We start from the raw sequence: 11846 nt of genomic DNA on the forward strand, positions 1-11846 counted from the left end.
GAGCTGCACGGTCTGCCTTTCGGTGCCTGCCATGCTGCCCCCTTCCCCACCCCCAAAGCAATGACAAAAATGCAGAGCTATGCAATCCACTCCAGACTGGCATCCCTGCTGTGAAGCACTGCTCACTTTATGTAGCTCCTTCTTACTTAAAAACTTCATCGACGCCCAGAGTGAGAGAGGATCTGGTCCCAGAAGTCCCAAGCACTCAGAAGCCCAGCAGGCTATTGACCAGACAGACCAGAACCTAAAAGCAGTTGATAATTTTATTCAATCAAACTGTTTGATTGAACCGTCCCTCATCTCCAAAAAATAAAGAGGGCAAAGTTAAAAAGCTGTACACAAGAAGAGTTCTGGATCTTACACCCAAATAGTTGCAGCTCAAAATGCCTGACTTCTGCTGCCAACTGCATGCACGTGTGGGAAAATGCACCGATACTCCCAGCAAAGCAAGATGAAGCTCAGATAAAACAGTCAATACTAGAACTTGGTCAGCAATGTTAGAAACAAGGGATCTGCTGTGAATGGGTCCTGCCCCTCCGACCAGCAGGTGGGACAGTGTCTGTCTCAGCTGCAGGACAAGCTTCAGATTCCATGGGATTACCTTCCTAACATGGGAACAGCAGAGAGCACGAGGAGTGGGGTACAGCAGGGGCACAGCCCTGCACACCTCCCCCCAGCAGCAGCCCTCTACAGCTGCCTCCTGCCAAGTGCAGCCTGGAGAACAGCAGTCCCAATGAGGTAGCTTTCACAAAGAAATAAATTCCCATTAACGAGGAAGCACATTGCTGCTCAGTGAGAAAAGACCTTCAGTTTTCCCAGGTGCCAACCAGCAAAAAAAAAAAAACAAACCCAAAACCCAAACAACAAAAGCCCAAACGAGCAGAGCTAAGAGCAAGGAGTATGACAGCATCCTGGAAGGAAGCCCAGCATCCTCCTCCCACAGTCCACTCGCAGGGCAGAAGCACTGACCCTCCACCTAATGGCACTCCCCCATCTGCCAGATGTTCTGGTTTGGGTTTCAGGGTCTCCAACCACTTTAATTCCACAAAGCACACATAGAAGCAATCTCCACCTGCACAAGGTGCAGCTGTCCCTCTGTGCAGAGGTTTTTGTTTTTAAAAGGATGTTCCTGACAACAGCATTGCTCACAGCTCCAAACGTGCATTCAGATCAACTACAGATGGAGACAAACCTGTCTGATTAGTACTTAAATAAATAAATAAGCAGGGAGAGGCTTGCAGCAGCATGATAACACTTGTCACAAGTAGCACACACACAAAACCTAGCCCAGCAGAGCAGTGGAGGGCTTTGCTGCTAGCTGTGTGCTAACTGCAGGACAAAGCACACATTCAAAGCACACCTGTCTGGGGGCCATTATTAGATCTCATGCAAGCCTAAGTAAAAAAGTTGAGGCAAAACAAAATCACACTCGAGTACACTGAACTTCCCTCACTCACCTAAGCCCTTCTCAGAATTTCAGGTGAAAAATGAACTGTGGTCTGGCTTTGAGGAGGAGCATTCCCACTGAGACTTGTATGTGACAACAGACTATTTTTCTGCTCGAGACAGCTCCAGAACATGGGATGCACAAAGTACTAACAAATCCAAGCTTAAACACCTCAACAGTTGTTTCTCTACCAAAGCTCTGAGACTGGCAGATTGTGCAGGCCATTAACCACTGCTGTCAGGCAAATTTGGCTGATGACGACTGCTCTGAAGTGGAGGAAGAGCAGGAAAAGCAGGCAAGACCTCCAGTCAAAGGCTGTGCCTTAAATACAAACAGGAGGGAACAGGAGAACATAAGGGTGATCTTCAAGCAGCCTTGGCAAGGGAAGACAACGCTTAGGGAAGCATCACCAGACCATAACAAAAGAAAATCTAACCACTAGAGCAAAAAGAGACGTCATTTTTAAGCCACCTAATGATTAGCTAGGCTAATGGAAACAGGTCAATCATTGCTGTAAGCAAACAGAGTACCAGAAATCTGAGCAGCGCAGGTAGTGAAAGGAGAGCTCCTTGAGGGTGCAGAGGGGCCAGCACACGTAGCAGTGATGACACGAGAGCCATTCTTCCTGCAGTTGGTTAGAGCATCTCCGAGGAGAACAAACTGCACTCTGTCTTGCGTGCGGGCGCTCACCACGCCACGCTTCACACAAAAACCCCAAGTACAATTCAGTGCCTGTTCTACACAAGAAGTTGTTTTGGTGCATGGATTAACAATCCTCTTTAGATAGTCTCTATTAAGGAGTCTATCCAGAATGAAGGAAAACAAATATTTAGTTGGTTCTCTTTAGGTTTTTCCCCACTGCTCCCGCACAGCCAGGCGCAGCTCATGGCCAACATGCTCTGAAATGCACATACTTACATTCAGTCCTATTGAGGAAAGCACCCTCTGACCAACTACAGATTTCTTTGTATCAATGAACTCATTGAGGATGGGATACAAATTTCCACAGACAGTCACCGGGCTTTTAAAAACGAATTTATTTACTTTTAAGTGAAAGTCGGTCAGTCCTCCTCGTGGCAGACAGTGTTTTATTCTTCTGACACCACCTCCCAACACACTGCTGTCTTTTAAGACTAGCTGGCTGACAACTCCAAAAACACCTTGAAGCAGCTCATTTATGAGGAAAGCTGGATTAGCATACTCAGTTGAAAGGAATGCATCCTGGGACAAGAATCCTGTAAGAAAACCATATTTGTCTTTATAAAAAGCCTATGTCATCATGTGATGTCATCGGGTCTGTCAGTGCCACCATCTCCAGCAGCCAAACAAGACCAGTAGGTGTGATGGAGAATTAACCCCTGATCCAGAGAGGCTCTGGCTCAGTCACAACTCCAGCTCTGCAATCACAAGGAAGGCGTGCTGCCTCGCTGACATCACCCAGCACCTATTACAAGTATCTTCTTGCTGGTCTGTATGGGATGACACCTAACAGAACCACTGCCTTTTGATAAGGATTGTGCAACGCTGCTCAGTGGTGTAACGTTGACACAGATCACCTGTTGCCCCACTGTGTGTCACTTCTGTGCTCTCGTGCTCTTAACCACATACTTCTCATCGTAAAAGGCAAAGTAAGGTATGCTGAAAGGTTCACGAAGCAAGCATCTCATGTCTATGAATAAGGATTTTTGATCACAAGATCAAGAGTAATCATAGCTTAAAAACCACCACAAACTACAGCAAAGTACAGCTGACAGATGAAAGTCACGGGGGGACGCCTCACTTTTAAGCCCGCATCAATTTTCTGCCTGGCAGAATCATTTTCACTGAATTTAAGTGCTCTCCCCCATGTTTTTTTCTCTCCAGCTCTCCTGGCAGGACAGGCCTGCGACGTTGAGATCCCACCTCCTGTGTTCAGCACTGGGGCAGGAGCCAGCACGGGGTGCACACAGCTCCAGCACCACACCGCTGTGCCCGGCGGTATTCCGACTTGTTTATGTGAGCCGTGCTGAGGTAGTAATTCCATCAGCCCTTCCAATTCAACCACGTTCAAACTCCCCGAGCAGAGGCAGCATTTCTGTGCTCCACCTTGATGCCGTGACTTTAAGGGCCGCTCTCCTTGGTTAGGGAGCTTCAGCACCGGCAAATGCAACCCTCATGGATTACAGCGAGGGAACAAAGCGAAGCAAAAGCCACACATGAAACTATAATGATAAAAATAAAATGGATAGCAGTGCCTAAGCAAGGCAGGGGGACAAAAGCAAACGGGGGGCAGTTGTGCGGTCGGAGGATCCTCACCATGAGCACGCAGCCCGTGACGAGCACGCAGCCCGTGACATCAGTCACCCCAGGGCAGAACAGGGTGAGAAAGCACGGCCAGGCGCTGCGAGCAGCCAACCCACAGCGAGGACGGATCTTAAAGCAGCTCGGCGACATCTCCCCGCGCTCCGTTTCTCCTCTTCACAGCCGGAATTCCCGAAGTGCCCCGGCCCCCAAACGGAGCACACCCCGAGCGCGGGTTCCCCGTAGCAGGAGGTCACCCTGGCGGCCTCTCCGCGCCCTTCCCCTTTACAAACAGCCGTGAAGGACGGACCCCCATCCCGCACACCCCAGGGCCGGCTCTCCCCCCCTCCCAGCCCCCACCGCCTCAGGGGGAGAACCAGAGCCGCCGCCCCCCCCCCAACCCTGAGGGCCGCGGTCCCGCAGCGGGAGCGCCCGGACCCGCGCTCCCCTCAGGACCGCGCGGATCCCTGAGGGCCGCAGCCCGCCTTCTCCCGCTCCCCGCCCGCCCGAGGATCCCCCATCCGCGGGCTCACCTCTCCCGGCCTCCGCCGCCGCCGCCGCTGTTGGTGCTGCCGGGTCCAGCGCGCCTCCTTCCCCACGCCGCCATCTTGGACACACTGGGTTCGCAAATGTCTCCGCCGCAGGGCCCGCCGCGCCGCCCCACGGGAAATGGAGTGCGCGCGGCCGCCGGAACCGCTCGGCGAGAGCGGGCGCGCCCACGCGCGGACTACAATTCCCACAATGCCGCGCGCCGCCGCGCGAAGCGCTATGGGGCGCGTAGTCCCGTGTGCGGCCGCGGCGGTCGGGGTGGGGGGTTTCTCGGCTGCCCCAGCGCCCGCCCTGTGCCGTTCCCCATTCGTTTCCCGCATCCTGCTCTTGCTGCTTTCTCCCCAGGAGCCACCAAAGGAGGGAACGCATCAGAGGGGCCGTGTGTGTGTGCGGTGACGGGCAGCGCGCTAAAGAAGAGCGGCGGCGTCTCTGCGAATCCCTTTCCTAGAAAATGCCTCATTTTGACGGCGTTATTTCCAAGTGAGGTAATGTAACTAAATAGAACAAGCCCATCGCTGCCTGCATCCTCCCAGACGCTGCGGGGCTGTGCTTCCAGACCGCAGGGCCATGTTGCACGCGGCTCTCTCAGCCATCATTTGGGGTTCGGCTCTTACACTGGAGGTAAATAGCACATTTGCATGAGCAGGAGGTGCTTGGGAAACGTTCCCAGTGCAGCGGAGCGTGCGATGTTGCTGGGGCAGGTCAGAGCATCAGACCTCCTGGAATGTGGTATGTAAACAGAGCGTGTTACTAGCAACAGCCCAGCTCTGTGCTATAACCCAACCACCCGCTGTCCCTCAGGAAGAGCTAACACCAAGCTCCCTCTGGTTCAAATTGCGACCTGGGGCCACGTGTCACTTGTCATATTGGGTCAAATCGTGACTGAAAAAAAGCAGTGCCCCTTCCGCCCACTATTTCAGCAGCTTTGGGATCTTTTGGCTCTAGCAATTCCAGCTTTATTCTCCGTGGCTTGCACCCATCTGTAGGAAGCAATGCAAACACGCTGGCAGGGAGCCCGAGGGGCAGTGCTGGGGCTGTGCTTCCTGGCTGAGGAGTGCAGGGCCCAGCAGGGAAGCAGTTCATGTTCCTCTGAATCACCTGCCCTGCTCCACACAAGCAGTGACTCCGCTAACCAGCTATAGAAATGTTTTCATGCCTGTGTTTTCAAACATCTTAAACAGATGAATGCAAGCATTCAGTGCCAGCTCAGGAGAGACTGCATTTGCAGCATTTGCCCAATCTGCTGCCTCCTGCCTTTTTTTTCTCTTCCCCCCCCCCCACCCAAGACACAAATATGGATGGTAGTTAACAGCTAGGAGATTTTGGAGTTAGAAGTGTGAGAGGTTTTTTGGGTGGGGGGGATGTGAAATACTGTTTTACAGAAAACGAACAACCAGCAGCAAGGCAGCAAAAATCATCCTGGATGTGGACTGGAAAGAAGAGCTGTCAGAAAAGACCTGTGAAGCAGGCTGTGCCTGAGTGACCCAACCCACGTGACAGAGCCAGGGATGCCCAAGGTCCCCAGTCACCTCCAGCCCAGCAAGTGTTGAGCAGCAACCACTGCAGCTCAGCTAAGCCACACTTTTTATTGTAATCCATGCAATATGTTTGTGTTCTATAGTACAACAGAGGAAAGGATAAAGATAAATGTTAGACATAAACAAAAGCAAAAAGGTCATTTGTAACAGGTCCTGAGAAGGAAAGGCACATCGTAACCACTGAATTCAACAGAATGGAAACCTTGGATAGAGGAAGACAGTGCTGGAAAGTGGAGAAGGGAGGGAGTGTTTCAAGTTGGGTGATATGGAAGCAGGTTTGACAGCAATGTGTATTTCCCCACCCACCGAAGTCTGCAGTACAAATGGGTTTGGGGACCTCACTGTTCAACCAAACCACTTCCACACTCCCATTGCCAGAGAGAGTCCAGGATCCCAGCTCCTCCAGGCTCAGTCAGCACCAACGGGCAGCCCAGGGCTCAGGAAGATCCTTCCTGCAGGGGTGAGCTGGGAGCACTTCATAGGAGAATAAGGGACGGCAGCATTGCTGGTGACCTGTGGGTATTGCTATTTGCTGACATCAAATGCTGTGGGGCTGGGGCAGGAGAACAGGTACAGCAGTAACAGTTGGCACAGAACCTGGCACATCACTGTCAGGTCAGACACCAGAGGAATTGTAGCACCTCAGAGGGAAGCAGCAGCAAAAACAAGTGCTGTGCCTGATTTAAGGCGATTGCCACTTAGGATCCAGCACCAGGAAGCATGGGATTCTTGCTGGAGCAGCACAAAGGGCTCCAGGGCCAGGCTGGGACACTGGGGCCTGCTGGCACATACTCCAGCTACAGAAATTTCTGAGAACTGCCACAGTGGGAACCAGAACCAAACCAGTGCAAGTGCAGTGCTGCATTCAATGCTGTTGCTCGTAGGAGGCAACTAGGCACAGATCTCTTTGAGCATGCAGTCCTGCTGCAGCACAGATACAATAGCATCTTATCTTGGCTTGCAGGAGATGGCTCAGCTTCACTGCAGGGTGGTTCTGTCATCACTTGGCCATAACAGAGCCAGCATTGCTCCTGGAACCAGATGTTAAAGAGTGTTTGCAAGTTAAGGATTGAGCATTTAGCAGCCCAGATGTCTTCTTTTGCTCATTATCTGTGACCCTCTCCCAGTCTCTCAAAGCCATCCCAAAGGCTGCAGCTGGGCTGAAATAGGCAGCAATAGGGCAGAGACATGGGGTAGGGCTGAGCCCAGCACCTTTCCTGAGTGGCACAAGCTGGCAATGGGGCAGCAGCCGGGCACAGGTCTCTGCTGAGGTGCACGGTGCAGGCAAGAAGGGGTCCCACAGCACTGGGGCAGCAACAGAGCTGAAGAGGATTTTAACAGACCTCTTGCCATTGCCTCCAGGGACTCTGCACTGGCTCTGGGAAAGGGCCGAGCCATTGCCTGGCCCAGGATTCATTCAGTCTGTGGCATAGACTGTAAACTTTAGTCCCTGCTGAGAGATAAACTAGGTTTGGATCTGGCCTCCAGGTGAAAGGCTCCTTATCTCCTGCTGCCTGGCTGCTGGCTGATCCTCTATGCCAGCACCCAGGCTCGCAGCTGTGAGGGGGTGGCAAGCAGGAAGACAGTGCCCCATGGCACAGCTGCTTCCCAGAGGCCATAGGGAGCCGTGAACAGCAGCCGTACCAGGGCAGGCAGATCAAGAGTTGAGCCCTGGAGAGGGGACCAGGTCCCAGCAGTCTTACCCCTGTTGCTCTCAGGATGCAGTGATGGATTGGACTTCAGGGTGTGGGGCACAGGCTTGGTGCAGGGCTGGAGCTGAGGGAGATGGGAGGCGCCTCCTCTTCAGCTGCAGGAAACCACCCCTGGTGGGTGCTTTTCTCCTGGGTCTGCTGCAGCAGGGAGCAGAATGACAGCCATCAACCATGAGGGGCAATGTCCAGAAAGCTGGGCAGGAGCTGGCACCTTCAGAGAGCAGCATCCACAACACAACTGCTTTGCTTGCTCTTCGTGCATGGGCTCTGCATGCTCTGCTGCAATGGACAAAGCCCACTCCTCACACAGCTATTCTCCAGATGCAGATAACCCAGCATTTCTGCAGCCAGTCCTGGTGGCACCACCACAGCCTCCGTGGTCTCACTGGTACCCCACAGAGCTGGGGCTCCTCCAGCACCTCCTTCTGGTCCTCGAGGTTTAATCCACAGCATCTCCCCCAGATTCAGGAGGAAATGGGGCTGAAAGCCACAACTTCCCCTAACCAACATCACCTGGCAAGTTCACAACTGTTGCCAAGCAAAGGAGAGAGAATGAGGTGCAGATGTATCCCCTGTTTTTGTTGTGGAGTTTGGTGGGAAAATCATCCTCTTCCAGCTTCTGGCTTGGGACAGAGAGCACCAGGGGAGCACGTGTGCCCAGAGCCAGCCTGGCCTGCGGCCACAGCCACGCTCAGACATGGGCAGGGAAGAGGAGGTCGTGCCCACGATCGTGCACCACATTGACACACAAAAAAAAACAATGGGAATTGTGAGTGTGGGAGTGGGGTTTCCTGAGACCGCAGAGAAGTGAAGGCCGCGTTGAACAGGAGCACTGGTGTCAGAGCAGTCCCATCTTAAGGCTGCAAGTGTTCCAGGTACTGCGGCAGTGGGTTCTCCTTGACGTATTTCTGAATGTACCAGCACGTCAGGTGAGCTTTCAGGTCCTCCTCCACCACAAAGTCCAGGGCTGCCTGTGAGAGAGAACAGATGGGTTACAAACAGCCACGCTGCCCCTGAAACCTCATGGATCACAGATCCATGTGCCAGAGCACTGGGGGAGCACAGCTTCAGCCTCCACAGTGCCATGGGGTCCCCAGTTCAAGCAGAGGAAGGCTGGGACCCTGACATACATTGCAAAAGGGATCCATCTGCATTACATAAACGTTATCTTTGTCAGTGGTTTGCCACGGGGACAGGGAGCAGCTGTAACCCCAAAGCATTGCCCCACAGCCACCACACTGTGCTGACAGCCCCACAGTGGGCCCTAAGACAGAGAGAGGGCACGAGCGGGCCTTGAAGCTTTGGGGTGTGGGAGCACGGCTCCTGGGGGGAGATGTTGGAACAGGGAAGCAGGGTGGGAGCAAGAGCTGCAGGCAGGGGAGGAGGAATGAGCTGAGGACATGCTGGAACTCACCCAGCCCCTCTCGTGGCCAGAAATAGGAACATCTGACCACAGGTTTCCATCCAGCCCTCCAGCTCCCAGGGTGAAGGCTTAACGCCTTCCTTAACGAGTGCTGAGCCACCCCAAAACGCTCTCCTTTTCCTCCAGGACCTCACTTCACCTCCTCGTGCCTCTCCCTGCCATCGGATAGGGGCAGCAGCTGTACCTTAGCGAGGTGCTTGGCTATCCCTCTTCCCCGATAGGCATCCGGCACCTCGGTGTGCTGCAGGTCCACGATGCGCTTCCCCACGTACTCATAGAGCAGCACCGCTCGGTCGTGGCAACCTGAGGATGGGAGAGAGCACTGAGGCTGAGGCTGCCAAAGCTGACCAGGGAGCACCAGATCCTCTCCCTCTACAGCATCGGGTGGAAAACGGGACAAAGCTTCCAGGCCTGGTGTTGCATTTGGGACCTTGTAAGGACTGAGGGGAAGACAGTGGAAGAGATGAGTATCCCGTTGGGAAGTGCACACAGGTGTGCAGGGGTGTGTGCACAAGTTTCCTGTTGCAACACCCTGATACTCTCACACTGGTTCAGATAGAGGAAGAAAGAAGTTTCAGCACACATGTGAATCACAGAAGAGCTAATAATACCCCTCTGTCTCCATCTGTAGAGACCAAACTCAGCTTCAACTCATTTCTGGAGGATTTCTATATTTAAGAGTTTCCAAAACACGAGCTTCCAATCAATGAGACAAACAACTAAAATAACAGAAACTTTTCCTTTCCCTGCAGTGCTTACTGGAGAATGAAGCACCCTACCTTCACCTGCACTTACTGCGAGCCTCAACTGAGCTCCATCCATTTGCTTTTGCTGCATTTCAGCTGTAAACAACACCCCGTGCCCTCTCTGTCGTGGGATGGGGGCTTGGGGAACCGCTGGGATGGGGCTGAGGAGCAGCACCTCCTCCCCACCGCCCAACCCAGATGCAATCCTATGCATCATTCCACAGCTGCAAACTGGCAGGGGAAAAAAAAGGACCGTGCAAAGCCATTCCCTGGGAGGGAACTCTCAGATCAAGGTGGCAAAGCAGCAATCCTGAGGAGTCATCCCCAGGCAGACATGCAGCCCTGCAGTGTGCAAGGCATGTTCCTATGGTGAGAAAGCACTGCACGCAGTGCTGAGTGGAGATGGCGCAGCTGTCCCTGACAGCCCCACTCTGGAGCAGCATGCAGGGGGGGGCTGGGGGGGGAGGGAGGGGGCAGCTCAGCTGCAGTTTCCTGCTTAGGAACTCTGGTGACTGTGGCAATAAAAAAGCATGGTGCCATCTCGGTGTGCAGCCCTTTTTGTCCCAGCACTGTGGCACAACCTGCTCTGTTTTTCCCATCGAAATTCTCAGTGATGCTTTCCAGCAAACAGGCTACGTTGGCTGTCTGTGCTGTTACCTACAGCCAAACTGAGGATAAATCATAGAACCACAGAATCACTAAGGTCAGAAAGGACCTCCAAGATCATCTAGTCCAACCCACCTCCAATACTGCCCAGCAACCACAGTGCCACATCCACGTGGTTCTCAAACACCTCCAGGGACAGTGAAGCCCCCTCCCCCCCGCCTCTCCCCGGGCAGCAGTGCCACTGCCTGATCCTCTTTCTGAGGATAAATGCTTCCTACCACCCAACCTGAACCTCCCTGCCACAACTTGATGCCACTCCCTCTCATCCTATCCCAGCTGGGTGCCCCCCAGCTCAGGCTGCCCAGGGCCCACCCATGGCCTCGGGGACCTCCAGGGTTGGGCACTCACTGCTCTGGGAGTAAAGCCAGCACCTCACCGCCCTCTGAGTGAAGGATTTCCTTTCCCCAGTGTCCCCTTTTGTCCCACCCATGTTCCCGCAGTACCGGGTGCCCTCGGTTGATCCCAGTGCCGGCAGCGAGCAGTCAGGGGGAGCGTTTTCTCCACATACAGTACCACGGGTGGAGATTCGGTGGGGACCCGTGGGGGCGGCACTGAGAAAACCCCCTGGAGGGGCAGAAGAAGGGGGCTGAGGGCAGCGAGGGGCGGAACCGTGCGAGCGGGGAGGGCTCTGCTCGCTGCTCTCCACCCCTCTCCCCCCCGTTACCGTTCAGCCGCACGGTGAACTGCCGCCGCTTCCGATCGTGCTCCACCTGGATGGGGCAGCCCTGCTCCAGGAGGCCGAGCGGCGCCGAGTGCGCCATTACCGGGCCGAGCCGGACCGCGGGGCTGTGCCGTGCGGGAGCGCGGAGCCGCGGAGTACCGGGAAGGGACGGCGGGCGGGGCCGGGCCGGGCCGGGCCGTGGCGGCGGCACCGGGAGCTGCCACCGGCGCGCGGCCGCAGGAAGCCAGCTGTGCGCCACGTGCCCGCGCCTCAGCCAATGGCAGCGCCGCCGTTTTGTTTTGATACATTCTCCCGGCTCTTAAAGGGGCCGCGCCACACGGCGCCATGACGGGCCCCGGCGCCCCCGCGTGGGCGATGCGGTCACGGACAGCGCTGGGCCTCTCTGGTGCACCACGCTCGGGGCCGCTTGCTTCCACGGAGGCGTTAAGGAGCGGTTTGAAGGCGGTGGAGCATGAAGCGCTTGCTGGAAACCTCCGCAGTCTCAGCTGTGTGCCATTGCTTGTCCCAAACCCCAGTGCTGCTTCCCAATTTGGGATGGCACAAAGCTGGGAAGGCCCGTCCCACTCCCACCTCCGTGGCACGGGCAGTGCGTCACCACCCGCAGCCCGAACGTGGGCTTTGGGAATGCTCCCAGGCTGTGCTGAAAGGCGGTGAATCTGCCACGTCTCTCATTAAGGTAATTACTCCCACTATTAACGACCATGATTTATTTCCCATTTGAACCTTTCTAGCTTCAGTTTCCAGCTGCTGGATGTTAACGCTGTCACTGGGTCCAGCCCAGGCACAGGTGCAGCCCCAGACCC

The 11846-nt window shown here is 54.8% G+C and overlaps 3 protein-coding genes across 4 annotated transcripts in view; 1 reads left to right on the forward strand and 2 right to left on the reverse strand.

Annotated features, from left to right (window-relative positions):
* Positions 1-11846, forward strand: part of TNFRSF13B (TNF receptor superfamily member 13B) — a 159624-nt gene that overhangs the window by 124786 nt on the left and 22992 nt on the right. The window lies entirely within an intron of this gene.
* TMEM11 (transmembrane protein 11) overlaps positions 1-11846 on the reverse strand; it is a 377196-nt gene that overhangs the window by 3424 nt on the left and 361926 nt on the right. The window contains exon 1 of one of the 2 annotated variants that reach the window (XM_065732857.1): positions 4261-4373. The exons of the other annotated variant lie outside the window; for it this stretch is intronic. Coding sequence (XP_065588929.1) covers positions 4261-4334 — 74 coding nt within the window. The 5' untranslated portion in view covers positions 4335-4373. Of the gene's footprint in view, positions 1-4260; positions 4374-11846 lie in introns of those variants that run through there. 2 annotated transcript variants of the gene reach the window in all.
* NATD1 (N-acetyltransferase domain containing 1) lies at positions 5844-11165 on the reverse strand. The gene is made up of 3 exons (XM_065732819.1): positions 11026-11165; positions 9134-9252; positions 5844-8497 (listed from the first exon to the last, which is right to left on the reverse strand). Exons 1-3 carry the CDS (start codon positions 11120-11122, stop codon positions 8381-8383), a joined length of 333 nt encoding a protein of 110 aa, XP_065588891.1. The 5' UTR covers positions 11123-11165; the 3' UTR covers positions 5844-8380.

This window comes from Cyrtonyx montezumae, unplaced genomic scaffold (assembly GCF_038088225.1).
Source record: "Cyrtonyx montezumae isolate F1298 unplaced genomic scaffold, pur_monq_1.0 scaffold_16, whole genome shotgun sequence".
Classification (NCBI taxonomy): domain Eukaryota; kingdom Metazoa; phylum Chordata; class Aves; order Galliformes; family Odontophoridae; genus Cyrtonyx; species Cyrtonyx montezumae.

What these genes read in the sequence shown, in the direction of transcription:
- NATD1 (XM_065732819.1), bottom strand. Translation starts at nt 11,122, where the DNA reads ATGGCGCACTCGGCGCCGCTCGGCCTCCTGGAGCAGGGCTGCCCCATC. An exon ending in GTTCACCGTGCGGCTGAACG is followed by an intron (nt 9,253 to 11,025) that starts GTAACGGGGGGG and finishes TCCCATCCTCAG; the next exon opens with GTTGCCACGACCGAGCGGTG. An exon ending in TAGCCAAGCACCTCGCTAAG is followed by an intron (nt 8,498 to 9,133) that starts GTACAGCTGCTG and finishes TCTCTCTCACAG; the next exon opens with GCAGCCCTGGACTTTGTGGT.